The 19344-nt window shown below is 34.8% G+C and overlaps 1 protein-coding gene across 3 annotated transcripts in view; it reads left to right on the top strand.

The window, feature by feature from the left end:
• matn4 (matrilin 4) overlaps nucleotides 1–18083 on the top strand; it is a 29087-nt gene extending 11004 nt beyond the window's left edge. For 2 of the 3 annotated variants that reach the window (XM_053498829.1, XM_053498830.1), the window contains 11 exons: nucleotides 1258–1380; nucleotides 3023–3145; nucleotides 5154–5276; nucleotides 5689–5811; nucleotides 8369–8491; nucleotides 10760–10882; nucleotides 13857–13979; nucleotides 14060–14473; nucleotides 15045–15197; nucleotides 15495–15599; nucleotides 17198–18083. In XM_053498829.1, coding sequence (XP_053354804.1) covers nucleotides 1258–1380; nucleotides 3023–3145; nucleotides 5154–5276; nucleotides 5689–5811; nucleotides 8369–8491; nucleotides 10760–10882; nucleotides 13857–13979; nucleotides 14060–14473; nucleotides 15045–15197; nucleotides 15495–15599; nucleotides 17198–17256 — 1592 coding nt within the window. In that variant the 3' untranslated portion in view covers nucleotides 17257–18083. The remainder of the gene's footprint in view (nucleotides 1–1257; nucleotides 1381–3022; nucleotides 3146–5153; nucleotides 5277–5688; nucleotides 5812–8368; nucleotides 8492–10759; nucleotides 10883–13856; nucleotides 13980–14059; nucleotides 14474–15044; nucleotides 15198–15494; nucleotides 15600–17197) is intronic. The other variant, XM_053498832.1, reaches the window with a different exon arrangement.
• Nucleotides 18084–19344: the final 1261 nt, after the last annotated feature.

The following is a 19344-nucleotide window of genomic DNA, read 5'->3' as shown; positions in this document are numbered from 1 at the left end:
TTGACCCAATCCTCATAGAAGATCTATAGAGTATAATGAAGAGGAAGATGTGAGACACCCGACCCAACAATACATAAGAGCTAAAGGCCGCTATCAAAGCAACCTGGGCTTCCATAATACTGTACCTCTGCTGTGCCACAGACTGATCATCTTCATAAAACACAGCATTGCTGCAGTAATTCATGCAAAGGGAGACCCAAACAAGTACTGAATGCTGTACATGTTTATACTTTTTTAGTAGTCCAACATTTCAGTGTTAAAAATATTTAATTTTTTATTAATCTTAAGTAGTATTCTAATTTTCTGAGCTACTGATTTTACTTTTTCATTAGATGTAAGCCATAATCATCTAAATTAAAATGAATAAATACTTGAGATATTACTATATATCAGTCTGTGTGTTATGAATTTATAAGTGTTTCATTTTTTGAATTAAATTATTGAAATAAATAAACTTTTTTCGATGATAGTCTAATTTAATGAAATGTGTGGGACATTGCTGATGAACCTATCAGTAATCAGCCTCCACTTATTAAGGAATAGTTGCATGTATAAATATATCCAGTTAAATATCAAGCTTTAATACAACCCCGGACAAAACTGCCATTTAGATTTAAATAGGTTGATGCTGTAGAACCTTTGATTGCCTACTTACTTACTTAATTACTACAGTCGTTAATTTGGTTCAGCTGCCAATTTTTACCCTAACTTATTCAGTGGGTAGCTTATCATTTACAGTCATGTTCAAAAGTTAATAGCCCCTCTTTTTATTCTTTTTATCACTTTTTTACATTTTTTGTGTAACAACATCATAAAAAAATTATCTGATGGCATAGCAGGTCTCATGCAAATAAACTTTTACAGTTACAATTGATTAGGCAAATATAACCTTACCAAGCCTTTATTTATTTAACAAAAATAAAGCATAAAAAAGCTTGGGCAATACTAAATACTTTAGGATTCAATAGTTCAGATAGATCTGCCTTTAAAAGCAATAACATGAAAATAATTTTTCTGTATTACTTTATCAACTTCTGACATTGTTTTGGATGAAGTTTGGCCCATTCTGCATATCTCCTATAAGCTCCTACGACAATATTTCAGTTAGTTTGAGGTCTGAACTTTGACTACCCCATTCCACGACCTTGATTCATTTTATTTTTAGCCATTCTAATGTAGATCTACCTGTGTGCTTTGGATCATTTTTTATTGTTGTGTTGCATGGCCCAATTCTTTTTCTTTGTCAATCTATTCCAGTAATTGATTACTGTTCATTTGGAAATGACAGCTGTGAGCACAATTGTGTTAGCATCCTCAATGGCTTTTCCTGCATTTGTAATGATGGCTACAAACTCAATGATGACAAGAAGACCTGTACAAGTGAGGAAAAATTATCATGCATCACTTAAAACTTTGTTGCACTGCATGCATTTATTACATTTGAAACCTCCTTTCCTTTCCAGTCTTGGACCTAAAAAGTATTATATTTACACATGCATGAAGTTGTGTTGCATGGCCCAATTTTGTCCAAGCTTTAGCTGTTGGACAGATGGCCTTACATTTACTTCTATTCTGAGATACAGATAAGCTCATGGTTGACTCAATGTGTCCAGGTCTTGTGGTTGCAAAGAAAGCCCAGATAGTCACCCTTTCCACTGCCGTGCTTGGCAGAGGGTATGCAGTGTTTCTGCTGAAATGCTGTTTGGTTATCACCAAAGATGGTGCTGGGCATTAGGGCCAAATAACCCCACTTTGGTCTCATTTGTTCATAGGACATTGTTCCAAAAGTCTTGTGGTTTGTTTAGATAAAGTTTTACAAATCTCGGTTGTGCTTCCATGTTATTTTTACACAGAAGAGGTTTTTCTCCTGGCAATCCTTCCAAATAAATTTTTTTTAATCCGTCTTTGTCTAATTGTGTCTTGGACATTAACATTTAACAAATTGTATGAAAATGGTTTAATAACCCTTTCCACATTAATATCCAGCAACAGCTACTGTATTTCTTATAGACAATTGCTTATGTCTTTACCTCTTGACATCGTGTCAACAAATACATAAATGCTCCAGACCAAAACATCTGCTTTAGGTGTTTTAGGTCTGCACACTGCTAATTATCGATTAATCAGGGGCTGATGATTAGCAGCACCTGGATGCATTAAAAGGGAGATACTAACTTTTAAACATGACTGTAAATAACCATTTTGAAAGATGCACCTCATAGTGATGAAAATATGTTATTGTGTTTTAGAAGGGTAAAATTATTGGCCTAAACATCTCAGGAGAATTACAGGAATTGGGTTAGGAACAGCCTAACACATTATTAAAACCTGTAAGGATAGTTGTGAAATGTAAGCTTCACTAAAAAAAAATGTGCTCATTATAAAATAAAAAAAAAAAACATTATAAAAAAATCTATAATTTCAGTAAATTCCAGTAATTTCAGCAACCTCCATATTTCTTTCCTTTGTTGATTCAGGCCAATAATTTTACACTTAACATAGTAACATCTAGGTGGAGGTAATGCAGCCTGGGGGAGGAAATGCAGCTTGATGAAAAAGTGTAAAATCTTTCTACCCTGTGGAATTAGTTTATTTATTTTTTTATTTATTTACATACGTACTTACTTACTTACGTATTAATGTACTGTATTTTCTTACTTAACTATTATAATGTTTTGCTTATACATGCAATCTTAACTTAGAGCCCTTACTTAGACCAAGTAAGTAATACATCTGTAAAGATGTATTAAGTATGTGTTTAAACAAATTTCTTGATAAAAAAATAAATAACAAGGAATAACTCTAAACTATAAAAAAAAATTTAAAACTGTTTTACATTGTTCCGTAAAACAACTATATGGTGGTAATTTTAAAGCCAGTTTATTTAATCTTTATTAGGTTTTTCGATGTAACCTAAATTAAAGACTGTACTGATGGTCTATTTTACTTTTGTTTTATCAGCAATCATTTAGATTGCCTAATTACTGTCTTAAAATGTATTATGTTTGTCAATCTATTCCAGTGATTGATTACTGTTCATTTGGAAATGACAGCTGTGAGCACAATTGTGTTAGCATCCTCAATGGCTTTTCCTGCCTCTGTAATGATGGCTACAAACTTAACGATGACAAGAAGACCTGCACAAGTAAGAAAAAACGAATATGCACACACTTAAAACTTTGTTGCACTACATGCATTTGTTACATATAAAACCTTCTTTGCCTTTTAGTTCTGGACCTAAAAAGTATCATATTTACACATGCATGAAGTGTTTTGACTTCATCAAGTAATGATAGTGTCAAAAATGACATAATATAATTTTTTTTGGGGCCTCTGAGTGGCGCAGTGGTAAAGTGCTCGCCCTATCATCTGGAGATTGCTGGTTCGATCCCCGGGTGATGCTGTAACCTCTCGCAGCCGGAGGTCTCAATAGAGCTGACTGGCCGAGCTCTTTTAGAGGGGAAGGATAAGAAGTACTTCGTGCTCCCACATTAATCATGGCTCTACAGCCAATCAGGGGCATCTGTGAGCTCACGCAGGCGAAAGGAGCGGATAGCGCTGTCCTCCAAGTGTGTTATGCCACCCCCAATGGTGCGTGAGCAAGCAGTTCGAAAATATGCTGTCGGCTGGCATCACGCGTTTCCTTGGAACCACGTGATGCCAGCCGACAGCCGACATAGTCTTCGGCCGTCCCGACTGAGTCGTAGTAGTAGCTTAATGTGGAAGCCCCCTAGTGACGGGAAGGAATTGGACACGGCTAAATTAGGGAGAAAATCTGGGAAAAATTCAAATAATAATAATTTAATTTTTTTCAGGTGAGTTGGAATGTAGAAAAAATAAACATGGTACTTGCAGTAATTGACGGTCACCAAGGTCATTTATTTTGAAAATAGTAATGTGCTTGTTTTTGTTTTTTTTTTATGTCAAGTGCTAATAAGGAATCAATAAAAGGTCACTGCTATAGTACACCATTCTTGACATATTTCCAATTTTCATCTTGTGGAATCAAACGAGCCAAGAACATTGCTGTGTTTTTTCTACTGTGTTTGTCTCTTGGTAATTTTGTCAATTGTAAATTTATAATGTTCGGGCAGCAAAGAGGCACAACTGAATAATATTTTCCATGTTGTCTGGGAATTATAAGTGGAAATTCTGATGGCCATCTGTGACTAGAGACCAAGGAAGGAACATTGCCCATGCTATCTGGGTGGGAAGGATAGCATACTCTCCATTTCCTGTCTATCACAGCGAAACTAGTCCGTCATGGCATCTATGAACTTGTGTGCCTTAGAGAAAAAAATGGAGGGAAGAATATCTCCAGCATTAAAGCGGTGTGCATTGATGCATAGCTTGGGTGATGTTAATTCTAGCTTTTGGCATATTACTAAATTTATTATCATTCTTGAAGTGTGATCTCTGAACAGCTTTTTATGGAAATCCCTGATGCAGTGTTTTTTTAAATGTCTAAAATATGTATAATTTCATCAATCCATTACAAAAACAGAATTACTGGAATTATGTTAAGAGCAGTCCAGTGCATTAATAAAACCTTTAAGGACAGTTGTGAACCATCAGCTTTATGGGAGAGTTGTGGTCAGAAAAATAGGTGTTTTTGCAAAACTGTGCGGCATCTATTGTTAATAATAATGGCTCACAGTGTAAAATCTTTTTTCTTCAATTTATTTATTTACTGTATTTATTTATTTTTTTATTTATTCATTTATGTATCACTTGTGTATTGCTTGTACATGCAACATTAATTGATCTGCCTTACCTAGGCCTAGGTGTGTCTACATTATGTCCAATCCAATACATTTACCATTGGTCAAACATTATTTTAAGACAGGATGTATCAGAGCTCATTTTTGAGTGTACTACTGATAAATCAATAACAAGAATAACGTAAAGGGGTCCGAACACATTCTAAATGCTTTGCACCTTTTTAATGTGTGCCAAAATGTTAAAAATTATAAAACTATTAAAAATGTGTTACCTTAAAAAAACTATGTGGTTATTCTATCCTAATGTAAGCTAATCTAAAGACCACACTGGTCTATTTTTATTTATTTATTTTACTTATGGCAGCAATTATTCTTTTGGATAATTCTTTTTGTGTCAAAAATGAATCTATTATGTTTGTCCATCTATTTCAGTGATCGACAATTGCTTATTTGGAACTGACGGCTGTGAGCACAAGTGTGTTAGCATCCTTGATGGCTTTTACTGCCTCTGTAATGATGGCTACAAACTCAATGATGACATGAAGACCTGTACAAGTAAGGACAAATGACCATGCACACACTAAAAAACTTGCACTTGTTGTTACATTTAACCATTTCTTTGCAAGATGAATGTACATGCAATCAAATTAATTTTCTCTTTGGTCAAACATTAATCAAATCAGGATGTATTAGAGGTCATTTCTGACTGTATAGTACTGTAAATGATTTAGACAGGGTCTGAAAACTTTTCTTAATGCATTGAACATTTTTAATGTGTACAGTACCATATTTTTTAAAAAGTATACAAATCTGTCTTACCTTGTTAAATATGTGGTGATCTATTTATAGCCAGTTTAAATAATTTTACTAGCTTTTTCAACCAAAAACAAGTCTTTTATTTTCAACAGGCATTTATTTTGCCTTCTTACTGTGTTAAAGCTTAATTAATTCTGTCAATTTATTCCAGTGATTGACTACTGTTCATTTGGAAATGATAGCTGTGAGCACAAGTGTGTTAGCATCTTCAATGGCTTTTCCTGCCTCTGTAATGATGGCTACAAACTCAACGATGACAAGAAGACCTGCACAAGTAAGAAAAAAATAATATGCACACACTTAAAACTTTGTTGCACTGCATGCATTTGTTACATTTGAAACCTTCTTTGCTTTCCAGTTCTGTTCCATTTGCTAGAATTCACGGTTTGGTTTCCTTAAACACCCATGAAGTATTTCACTTCATTAATTAATGTTATCAGGCAGCATGGTGGCTTATTGGTTAGCACTGTCTGCTTGCACCTCCAGGGTCTGGGTTCAGTTCCCTATTTGCGTTTGTATACATGGAGTTTGCATGTTCTCCCTATGCTTGGTGGGTTTCTCCAGGTAATCTGGTTTCCTTTCTCCAGGTCATTTGGTTTCCTCCAAACTGTGGCAATCCTTTAGTGTGTAAATTAGCATGTGAATGTGTGCATGCCCTACAATGCACCCCATCCTGGAATAGGCTTGAGTCCCCCTTTAACCCTCTATACAGAACAAAGTGGTATAGACAATGAGTGAGTGAATTAATGTTAAAGAAGTCAAGAATTAACTACTGATTTTTCAGGTAGGTTGGAAACATAGTTAGGGAGGAATTTGCTTTCATGGTTACCAAGGTCATTTAGCTTTGGAAATAGTGAGTTTTTTTTTCTTTTCTTAAGAATCTTAAAAGTGCACCTATAAAAGGTTGCTGCTACATCATTCTTGATCTCATTTTATCTGTCTGCTTCATAGAAGTGTGATCCGAATAAAATCTGTAATTTCAGTAATTACAGTAATTTCTCAAATTTTTGTTTTCATTGATCAAGGCAGTACAATAATTTTAACTTTAACACAGTGACATTTTCTTTAAGAAATTGCATCTTATGATTTGATTGTTTGAAAACTGTAATGCAGCATTACTACTCAGTTGCAGAACTGGGCAGCACTGTCCACAGCTAATGGGAACCTTCAGGCTTCCATATTTAATCATTGGTTGATTGATTGATTGCTAAGACTTGCAACATTAATTAATATGCATTAATAAGGCCAAAGTGTTTTTACTTTATGTTCTATAAAAAAAAAATACAATTGGTTAATTAACATTAATAAAGAGAAGTATCAGAGGTCATTTCTAAAAAAAAATACAGTGGAACCTCGGATTGTGAGTAACATGGTTTGCAAGCGTTCCGCAAGATGGAGAAAATATTTAAATACATTTTGCCTTGTTAAATGAGCGTGTCTTGATTTACGGTTTAAGGTTCCACTGTAAATCTAAAACAATGACAACAATGTAAGGGCGTCTAAACACTTTTGAATGCATTGCACATTTCAATGTGTGCCATAACTTTAAAAATTATAACATTATGAAAATGATGAAAATCTGTTTTATATTGGTAACTGTATTGTGGTTCTTTTACAGGAATTTATCTTTACAGACTTTACAATGTAAACTAATCTAAAGACTTATGGTGCATTTTTTTTTTTTTACTTTTTTCTTTGCCAGCAATCATTTTATTTGCCTTCTTACTGTGTTAAAACTCAATGCATTATGTTTGTCAATCTATTTCAGTGATTGACTACTGTTTATTTGGAAATTATAGCTGTGAGCACAAATGTGAGCACATTTAATGGCTTTGCTGCCTCTGTAATCATGGCTACAAATTCAATGATGACAGGAAGACCTGTACAAGTGAGGAGAAATGATCATGCACATACTTAAAACTTCGTTACACTGGATACTTTTGTTACATTTAATCCTATCTTTGCTTCCCAGTTCTGATCTTGAAGAATTTTTCATTCATTAGAATTCCCATTTTAGTTTCCTAACACACCCATAAAGTATTTTACTTTATTAATTATGGTTAATGAGGCAAAAATTAACTAATGTGATTTTTCTCAGGTGAGTTTAAATCAAGGAGGTACTTGGATTAAGCATTACCGAGGTCATTTATTTTGAAAAGAGTGATGTGCTTGTTTTTTTTGTCAAGGCCCAATTGTTAACCTATAAAAGGTCACTACTACATCATTGTTAATCTCTTTCCAATTTTTATCCTGTAGAGTCAAAAAAGTCAAGTGTATTTTTTTCTTTGTTTCTTGCTAAGTTTGCTCTTGGTAAATCTGTAGTCTTGGGGCACCAGAGAGGCACAACAGAAAAACCATTTATCCCGTTGTCTGGAGATTGCAAGTGGAAATTCTGATGGCCTTATGTGACTAGGGGCCAAGGAAGGAAAAATTGCACATGCTGTCTGGGTGGGAGAGATAGCATACTCTCCCTTTGCTCTCTATCACAGTGGTGCTGTACTGCTTTGTTATGGGCATCTGTGATTTGTACCTTGGAGGGCAGATGCTTTTCTCTGCATGCTTTAGCCTTCACCTTCCCCAGTTGGTAACAGTAATATGATGGGCAGGAGTTGACTAAATCTACTCCTTGACATATTACTATTTTTACTGTCATTGTATCAACGAACGTTCAAACGTTTTTTTTTAATCTGTCTTACCTTGTTAAATCTGTGGTTGTCCTTTTATAGCCAGATTAATTAATTTTACCTTGAAACTTAATTTGTCAACAGTCATTTATTTTGCCTTCTTACTCTGTTAAAACTAAATTTATTCTGTTTGTCAATTTATTCTAGTGATCGACTACTGTTCATTTGGAAATGATAGCTGTGAGCACAAGTGTGTTAGTGTCATCGATGGTTTTTACTGCAGTTGTAATGATGGCTACAAACTCAACGATGACAAGAAGACCTGTACAAGTGAGGAAAATAAGCATGCACACACTGAAAACATTGTACAACTGCATGTACACTATTTGTACATATTACATTTGAACTCTTCTTTGCTTTTCAGTTCTGGTCCTGAAAATTTTTACAGATGCTACATCGTTCTTGATTTCTTTCCAGTTTTCATTATTTAGAGTCAAAAAGGAAATTGTTTTGCCGTTTTTTTTTTTTCACATGCCTTGCCATTTAGGCAAATTGTATAGGGCACCTGAGAAGCATAACAGAAAAGCATTTACCCTATGCACACATGCACACACAGAGTAGCCTATATTAAAACATTTAACTTATTCTATATTGTTCTTTAATGGTCTTTTCTTTTTATAGTCACAGCCAGTCTCTTAGACATTATAATGATGATGCATAGTATAATTAATTTCACATTTGTATCAGTTAGCCAGACAACCACTGGCTCATGAAAGCTGGGGGCAGGTGGCCAGCAGTGAGACAGCTTGGGGTACAGTGTGATTGACACATTTCTCAGCACATCATTGTTTAACAAATTAATGGGAGACCCTAAAACAAGAAAATTTTGGTTACCTCAAATTTTGTTAAAATGTTGCAGTTACAATGTATTTGTTTGGCTGTTGCTTTCAAATACCGTGAAACCTCGGTTCATGAATATAATTAGTTCCTAAGTTCTTAATCCGATTTGTTTGTAGACCGATTTAGTTTTTTTTCACAGGAAAACATGTAAAGAGAATTAATCTATTTTCCGTCACTATAAACTAGGCTCGGATGTCCTTCACTTTGTGTGTACAATCCACTTTCATGTGTACAATCCGTGACCACTGACTGAGCAAAACTGATTCTGGGTTGTGTTCCAAGTAGGCGTAGGCCTTTTGGTGCGAAGTGAATAATAACACTATTATTCATAATAACATAATTGTCAAGGCAAGCGAGTCAATTTCTAGCTAATGATGCTAGTGCACCCCATGAACTTCAAACCCAATGAATGAGAACCTCAGCAAACTGAATGAGTCACCACTCAGTAACAGTCAAACAAAAACCTAAGTTCAGGCAAAGAAGGATAATGAATAGAAAAAATACAAACTAAGACTTATAATCAGACTTGGACTTTAGGTCAATGTTATGCGGAGCAGTGAGCATAGGCAGGGGCCAAGAAGAGCAGCGTGAAGTGCTGCAATACGATCTTGCAGCTAAGACAATATCTGCTGTTAGGTGTTTATGCTTCTAAGTTTTAGAACGGTGGTTACGCTGATAAATCTATGATGCTTGGTTTATTTAATTTAATTTAATTTATTTAATTGTGGAAATATTTTACTTTTAACTTGAGCAAAAGAGCCGCTAGAATCACAGGGTTGACGGGTGATAACCAGTGCTCTAGCCACTCTCCCTGTTCTTAAGTTCCTCCAATTTTCTCCCTTTTTTGTAGTGAGAAGTCAAAGGATTTTCCTTTGGCTTTCTGAGTTTACTATTAATTTTAAAATTAAATGTTCCTAATTAAATTTGTGCATTTAATTCCTATTTTTATCTATTTATTTGTGCATTTAATTCATTTGATTTTGTTTTTGCTGCCACAGGTTAAGTATAGGTTTCAGTCTGGCTCTGAGCACTCTTTAATTTCTGTTTGTTTATCTTCTTTATACTGCACATATGATCTGTCTGTTAAGTACTGATATTTACTCACTTAGTTTGGTTTGATTTTGATGCATGTTAAAGAAACCAAGCATATTTCTATTCATTATCCTTCTTTGCCTGAACTTAGGTTCTTTTTGACTGCTCCTGAGTGGTGACTCATTCAGTTTGCTGAGGTCTCTCATTCATTGAGACCCAAGTTCATGGGGTGCACTAGCATCATTAGCTAGAAATTGACTTGCTGCCTTGACAATTATGTTACTGTAGCAACTGGAATTGATGCCATTCTAAGAGGGCATTAATAAAGGCAACAGAGTAAATTACCTCAACCTGATTTTTTAGGTGAGATGTTCATGCCTTTTACCCGTTTCACTGAACAAATCATGTTTCAAAGCAATCATTTTATTCCGCATTTCCAGATGCAAGATACTAATGTGTCTTTAAAAAATATTTAAAGTACATTAATGTTAATGTAATTACATTTATAGACACAAACTGAGGACACTTGAGGCTACACCCAACAACAAGGAATCATGTTTAAGACCGCTTTTTAAATGTAGCATAAATTAATTACAAATAATATTCATAATATTCTGTTAATATTCATAAAATTTTATGAAACTTATTCTGTCTTTGTTCATCCAGTAATTGACTACTGTTTATTTGGGAATCACGGCTGTGAACATGAATGTGTGAGTATATATAATGGATACTATTGCCACTGTAATGAGGGATACACACTTCAAGCAGATGGAAGGACCTGTCAGGGTATGTATAGACCAATTTATGTATAATTTCCCTTTGGGATTTATAAAGTTCTATCTATCTATCTGTTTGTCCGTCCGTCCGTCGCCATAGAAATAAGTAATTTTAGGAACTAGATTTTAGCATATAGTATTTCTTCATTTTTATGGCAGATTTCTACCTTACTTGTCAAAGTTTTGGGCACAAGTTTGGATTTATTTTTTTTTTACATTCTAGAACAATATTGAATTTTTAAAAGTAAAATAGCACATATGGCATTAAGTAATAACAACAAAAACATTAGTTAGTTTTTATGACATGGCCAAACAAGGTCTGCTGCTCTGAAACATTCTTGCAAGAACAGTATTGTCAAGTGCATTTGCAAAACTCATCAAGCACCATGATGAAAACTACATGCTCTCATGAAGACCATCCCAGGAAAGCGAGTCAAAACTTATCTTTGCTGCAGAGAAGAAGGTCATTTAGAGAGGATCAGCCTTGGAAATCACTATTATGAAGGCTTTACAGGGCATACGTAGTAGACACATCCCAATATCAGCTGTTCAGGGAAGATTATAGCTTATTTGGATGCAGTCAGTATTGTTTTACAAAGTAAAAAGAAATAAAAATCAGGAAAGACCATGAAATGAGAAGGTATGGCCAAATGTTTGACTGGGAGTGTAGATTAAGTGACCAGTTTTAGCCAATATACGATATGAAAACCTAACATTTCAAATTTTACTTTGAAAGTTCTGTTGTAATTGTATTTTTAGAATCCTTTCCAGCAAGTTATGCACCTTCAAGGTTTTAAGGTTTCACAGTATTTTTTTCCCCCTAAAAACTGGACTGACGCCAAGGCAATGTTTATTATGTATAACTTTACCAGAGACCTTAGGCCATGGTATGACTTTTACAGATTTTTTTTTTTTTTGCTGCTAAATAATAGCAGTTCTGAGATATTTTACCTATATCCATACCCAGATATTAAGTTGCCTATAGTTAGTAATACTGACTATTTCTATTTTACTTTAAGTATTTTATTTACTGTTGTTATTTGTTTAAAATGTTTGTAATATTTTATTGTATTTATATTTTAAAAATATTATTATACTATGTAGTATGTACTACAAGAACTTTTTTTCTATAGGGATGTCAAAAACTATGTATATAATGAATGCCCGGTCAGAGTATGCCAATATTAGTTTGCTTAGAATTAACATCATCTACTTATAAGAATTTAGGTATTTAATTAGAATATTAATATTTTAGATGTAGGGGCAGTAGTGGGCCCAGGCATCTGAGGCTTTGTGTTGCTGATTGGAAGGCCAACGTTCGAACCTTGCCACCATCAAGTTGCCACTGTTGAGTCCTTGGGCAAGACTTTTAATCCCCATACCACCCAGCCACTGCATGCAAGGTTAGAAAAAGTAGGATTGTTGCAAGGAAGGCCAAAGCTCAAGAAAATACATTTGGATCAATTTAGTTCAAATCTTTTTTTTTTTAGATGTTATTTTTACTGTACTTACTGTACACTTAAATGTGTACAGTAAGTGCTTTTGTATTTCTACTGTAATTGTTTTGAATTACATCATCCAATCATCCTATGCTTATTATGTTTTAGCAATGTATGACTTAAAACATGTCTTGGGAAAATAATATATGCTTTATTTTATTGTCCAAAATATTATTTAGAAGCTACGATATTGCATCATTTATTTCTCTTATTTGTACTACATAAAGTACAGTACCTGAATTAAAATTTTAAATGCTGAGAGTCTGTAAGAATAAAATATAAAAATAATACAGGGTGAGTCACTCGAAAGAGAGCCCTCGCTATGATAAATCTCCATGATCGTTCCTGATTTGATTTTTTTTCTACATTGTAAAGGAATGCTGAAGGTGTCCAAAAAATGCATTAATCTCCTTTGAACAGTTGATATTGAGATGTTTCTGCTACTTCTGCTCTGTAAAGACTTCATAACGCCTCTAATCTGAGGTGCTGTTAATTGGTCATTTTTCAGGCTGATAACTCTAAATGAACTTCTCGTCTGCGGCAGAGGTAGGTTTTGGTCTCGCCCTCCTGGGATGGTCTTCATGAGAGCCAGTTTCATTATGGTGCTGGACGGATTTTGCAAATGCACTTGACAATACTGTTCTTGCAAGAGCTATTACAGAAAAGCTAACCTCTGTGTCTTAATATAACAACTAACTGTTGTTTTTGTTGTTGAACATAATTACCTAATTCCATATGTGTTATTTTATAGTTTTGAAATCCCCAGTATTGTTGTAGAATGTAGAAAATAAATCACTAAACAAAAACAAAGAAATTTGCAAGTGACCCCAAACTTTTAAACGGTAGTGTATGTGTTATTGATGTGCTGGACATCATCTCCATTTTTCGCCAGACACATTTCAACGTGGCGCTCCACATTCCTGAATTGACTAAGTGAAGGGGTACGGAGTTAAATAGCACAATGGCTGTCTGGCATCTACCTTATCGGGTCGACTCAGGGGCATACTGGTTTGTTCGAGGCTCCATATTTTGAGGAGCACATTGTACGTTGTTTCGTTCAGATTGCTTTATCCTAGTGAGCGTTATTATAAAATATTTGGGGCCTCTTTTAAGTGAATCACTCTGTAGCTACATACCTTTAAAACATTTAAATATACTCAGTTTCCAAATGCCAACCTAGCATCTTAAAAACCAAAAACTTATATGATGAAATAATTCTTACGATACACTTTTGACTATATGCTTGAGAAAACCATTTTAGAAATTACTACAATCATTCTTAAAACACAATTCATCATCTGAAAAGAAGATTTGCTGATTTTTTATAAATGCACACATAATAAGCATGCATAGTTGGCTTATGGCAGCCATTGCATGTAGTAGTATAATCCAAACAAATGTTGTGTAAATGATACCATGTTAATGCTTAAATAATTGTCTGCTTGTTTGTCTGTTTGAACCCCCCTCCCTCCCCCCTCCCCTCAGCGGACAACCTGTGTAATGTAGTAGAACATGGCTGTCAGCACCAGTGTGTGAGTACAACAGGATCATACCACTGTATCTGCCCTGAGGGTCATCTTCTACAAGATGATGGAAAAAGCTGTGGAAGTATGTACTGCATATAACAAATCAATATTTCAGCTAAACATTATTATTATTATTATTAATACACATTTCCTCAATTTTAGGCTGCAGATCAGCGAATATTGACCTGGTTCTCCTGATTGATGGCTCTAAAAGTGTACGGCCACAAAACTTTGAGCTTGTCAAGCAGTTTGTCAACCAGGTTATCGACCAACTAGACATCTCTGCTCACGGGACACGTGTAGGTCTTGTCCAATACTCCAGCCGAGTGAGGACAGAGTTCCCTCTCAGTATGTATAAGACCAAGGAAGAGGTCAAGGCTGCTGTAATGAAAGTACCCTACATGGAGAAAGGAACAATGACAGGGCTAGCACTAAAGCACATGGTGCAGAATAGCTTCTCTGAGGCTGAGGGTGCCCGCACTGCCACAAGAAACATACCCCGTATTGGGCTGGTGTTTACTGATGGGCGTTCTCAAGATGACATAACAGAGTGGGCCAAGAAGGCAAAGGAAGCAGGTGAGCTGCAGTTCAGATCAGTATTCATTTGTTTTATTAATTAAACAGTTCACAGACTTTCTATTTTAGAAGCAAAGTGCTTGTACTTTCAACGCTTGTACAGTTTATCTAAAATAAGTGTCTAGTTTGCACATGTGTCATGTGTCCAAAGACTTTATATCAATGCACCAACAGACAAATCCCAAATCAGCTGCTCAAATAGAATGATGTGCACCATCATATTTACACAACAACATGGAAAAAAAGTCAGTACGTATTACTGGGTGTTCTGAATATAGCTGGTGCACTGAGATCCTGGTAAAATGACATAATAAATCTCAAACATGCTATTAAAATATTTTGGTTCAGTTGGGCATAACTGCTCCAATGCTGTCTATCTAAAGAAGGACTAAAAACGATTATCTGTTATTATTGTAAGACATAAAAAATATGTGTCCAGTCACCTTGACTTACAACTACTGCACATATTTTCATGAAACTGTACATTGCCATGTTTATTTATTTTCACTATTTGTGATAGAATGTAAAAACTTTAAGAGCTACATTTAAAGTACTGTATGCTGTTTTACAGGAATAACAATGTATGCTGTTGGAGTTGGCAAAGCTGTAGAGGATGAACTGAGAGAGATTGCCTCTGAGCCAGTAGAAAATCATTTTTTCTACACCTCTGACTTCACTGCTATTCACCAGCTTGCAGAGGACCTTAAACTCAATGTCTGTCCAGGTACAATATATGAAAAAAGAGAACTTATGGTCTCTAAAACACAGAAAGTGGGGGAAAAAATAATACTTATTTAAAACCAAGCAGAATACATATAAGCTGAATGAGACTGTTAACCCTAATTACATTATTTTCTAGGATGATGATTTAATTTGCTTACCATTTGATTTAATAATTAAATGTAAAATATTCCAATGTTAAAATTACTAATATATGGACTATGTCTTGTTTTCTCCCGTCCTTCCTTTCTTCCTTCCTTCCTTCCTTCCTTCCTTCCATCCATCCATTATATGTTGACAGAGGAGAGCCAAGGTGAAATAGAGGTGAAAGATCCTTGTGCCTGTGATAGTCTTGTGGAGTTCCAACAGGCTACCATGGTCACTCTGAAACAACTCGACCAGAAACATATCCTTTATAGTTCTGTGTTCAAGCAACTAAAATCTTTTACAATAAAACTTTTCTTTTACATGCAATAGGGTGTGTGTGTGCGTGTGTGCGCGCGTGTGTGTCTATGTTTGTTACTTATAGAATTATACATTTCCATTTGGTTATTCAGATTAAAGTTAGATCTAGTTAAATTAACTTAAATTTTGCAGGCATGGCATATTCATTTATTTACAGCATTAATCATTGCAAGTGGAAAAATTGTTCTTGGTTCTACAGCATTTTTTACATCATTAAAAAAAATCAAAGAAGGCCAAAGTGCAAGGGCAAAGGATTACCACTGTCATACAGGCAGCAATCCCCTTTTCATACCTGGTACACACTGCATTACGTGCATGACATAAGAAGCTACTGACTTGACAGCTGGTAACTACAGCTGCAAGTATCCTGTCATTCGGAGCAGGGAACAGCCTGACTTAATCTCATCTCTGCTATTTTTTACATTATTTGCATTTTTTTTTAATAATATTTGCCAACAGAACACATCACAACATAACATACAAAATTACAGTACATACAGTAGCAAGATTTACTCTAATAACATTGCTAAAGCAGCAGTCACAAATACCCATACAAACGGCGACTAACTCCGTACAAATGATTTTAAGCTTCTTTTAGAAGTCACTTAAGTGATCGCCCAGACTGGTTTACATAAATTATACTTATAAAGAGAAACACTAACTACTTATCTATACTGTTTGTGCATGGCTATGGGACTCGAGATACAGTACATCTTGGGTGGGGTGTCCATCTATCGCAAGCATTTTCCAAAACCCCGTATTCCTACGGTGGCAGTAGTAGCTGCAAGAACACATTTTAAAAATTGAACCAATTTTCATAAATATTCATAACCTTATACGAAGGTTACGAGGGCTGTATAAAAGCTGCATGTGTCTGCTGAGAGTTTTTAAGAGTTTTCACGATCTGACTTGTGGTCCAGCTCAGCAAACATAGTCTCGTACTGCCCATAAAGGTGCCCATATAGAAAGATTCTAAGGCAACCTTAAGGCGAATGTAAGAACTACAGCCACCATGCGATAGAAAAGTCTTTTTTTTTTCCAAGAATGCCTTGAACTGTTATTAAGAATTAAACAGCAGCTGTAACAACTTCCTAAGAAGGCTGTAGAAAACTATGCCCCAAATTCCTGCCTAAATATCTATTAACTGCAGAATTCAGAGGAACAGGGAGATTTGTACGAACCCGTCATTCATGAGAATATTTGTGCTGAAGGTTTGAGCTGACACATCTAAAGCTGATGACATTTTTGACAAGCTCCTACAAGATGGCAAAATAAAATGTAAAAAATGTAAAAAAAAATAAAATAAAAAAAAATATTTGTAAATGATGTTGAATTTTGTGGCCAAATTTGGGAATCAGTCAGTTGACTTTAGCATTATTCTTTTTTTGTTGTTGTTTTTGCTAAGCAAAACTTTAAATTCAAATTCTACATAATTACGTGACTTTGTTTAAAGGCCAGTGCATATGAGGACATGAACACAAGAGGGAATCCAAAATATTCTTACTTTCACTATCTGTTATTTACCCTTAATTATACCACTATCAGCAATGACTACACGAATGGAGTATCTGGAGAAGCAGCTGCTCAAAAGGAAATGATTTTATTACATCATCTGCAAGATTATAGCTTTCCAGGATAAGCTTCTTTTGGAAGGCACTTAAGTGATGGCCTAGACTGGTTTACATAAGTTTTATAACCAAAGTTTTGTGGATCTAAAACTTGTACTGCATTTACATGAAGAATCACTGGGCATGCCCATAGATGCACTGGAGTTCATGTAAGATGCAGTTTTCATCGCACCCTGTTTTTAGCTGTCCTTTTTTATACAGTTATTAAAAATATTTATGATCTATTTTGTATTATCACTGCATTATGGCATACAGTTTATACATTTAACACATTGTTGTTTTGTGTTGTCTTGTGTATCTAGTAAAAACAGGTAGCCTTAAACACCTAGATGTAAAGACAGATGTTAGGTTAAAGGAAAAACCAAGAGAGTGTATTATAATATAATGTTACCACAAGACACCAGCACTCAAGGGATAACACCCCATTCATTGTAAAGACGCTGTACTCTCTCAATTAGCTTTTTAATAGTGGTGAAGAGAGTTGGCTAGACAGTCCAAAATTGGCCATAGAAATCCAAAAGGCCACAGCATGTATCGTGTAGATTTCGCGATATTTTTTTTTACTAATGTTGCCTTCTTCCCTATGGTATTTAATTTTTGGTGGCCAGTATATAAGGGGAAAATGGTTAGGAAAACAATCAATACTGAACTGGCCTTTTCTGTAGTATGGCCCAAAAGAGGATTTTCAGGATTTTCTTTTATTACTTGAAATTATGTGTGTAAATCATCCTATTAAAGTTTTATAGAACCTGAAATAGATTTTTAAGCTTAATCCCTGTACTTTTATATGCTTTCTAATAACCATTTTTGTAATAAAACTTTTTATTAACAAAATGAAATAAACATGAAACTTTATAATTTTCTGTTTGTTAATGACGAAAATATTTAGAAAAATTACTATTAATTTAAAAAGTTGCTCTTCAGATTGCTATTGTATTTTGTAAATTTCTGAAATTTTTTTATTTAAATTGAATTACTTTTTCTTCAATCCTGCTTCATGAATAATACATTGAGATTCACTCGAGAGAGGCCATGAATAATAATTATTGCTAGAACAAAGAAATCTGAATGAAACAACATACAATGTGCTTGAACACACTGGGATGCCCCTAAGTCGGACTGATAAGGTAGCCCAAGACAGTCATTTCACCGCTTAACACCATACCCCTTCACTCAGTCATTGACTTTTCATCAGGATGGTGGTGTACAGTAATGAGCAGCGTATCTTTTATAGTGCTAACCTCTTGGCTTACCAATTTGTTTAAGCAATGTCAAAGGGAATTTTGAAAGATATATAGTGTTCCTGACTGTGAAGATTAGAGAAAACATAGAATGTGAAATTGCTGCTATCCCTCAATATCCTTGTCAATACATCCAGGAACATGGAGCCCTGTGTTAACATATGTAATGTTTTTTCCGGTTTACATTGCTTTTATTATAGCAAGAGTTTAAGCGCTTTCAAGTGAATTACCCTGTACATCATGAGTGTACTGTAATAGAGTTTATTCTCTTGAGACCTGAATGTTTTTATATGATGAAATAATGCATTTTCCATACAAAGCCAATATATCCTTGTACAGTACTATTGGGTATTATTTATTCAGCAATTTTCAAACCCTTTTTTTGTTTAAGGTTACTATTTAAGTTGGTAGTTATCATGTTCTTATAAAGAGAAACTCACTCACTAATTCTCTATACTGTTTATGCATGGCTATGGGAAATATCTCAGGAGAGTCTGGATACATTCTGGGTGGAGCCTCAATATATCGCAGGACACACAAGCATTTACACTCACACACATACAGTATACACAGAATTTGAAAACACCAATTATATTGTGGGGGGTAGACAGTGTCATGGCACATTTCGTGGACTTCAAACATTTTCAAACAATATCACTAAGCAAACTTTGGTGGAAAAAAAAGCAAATTAAGTTTATTAAAGACAGACTTAAATTAGACAGACAAATCTAAACCAGTCAGAAGTCAGTTGCCCCAAAAAGTTTCCCCTTTCCTAATTTAAAATATACCTGACGCTCACTCTATAGCTCCTCATTGT

This window comes from Clarias gariepinus, chromosome 6 (genome assembly GCF_024256425.1).
Source record: "Clarias gariepinus isolate MV-2021 ecotype Netherlands chromosome 6, CGAR_prim_01v2, whole genome shotgun sequence".
Classification (NCBI taxonomy): Eukaryota; Metazoa; Chordata; class Actinopteri; order Siluriformes; family Clariidae; genus Clarias; species Clarias gariepinus.
The sequence above is the reverse complement of the archived record's forward strand: the minus strand, read 5'-3'. Positions and strand labels throughout refer to the sequence as shown.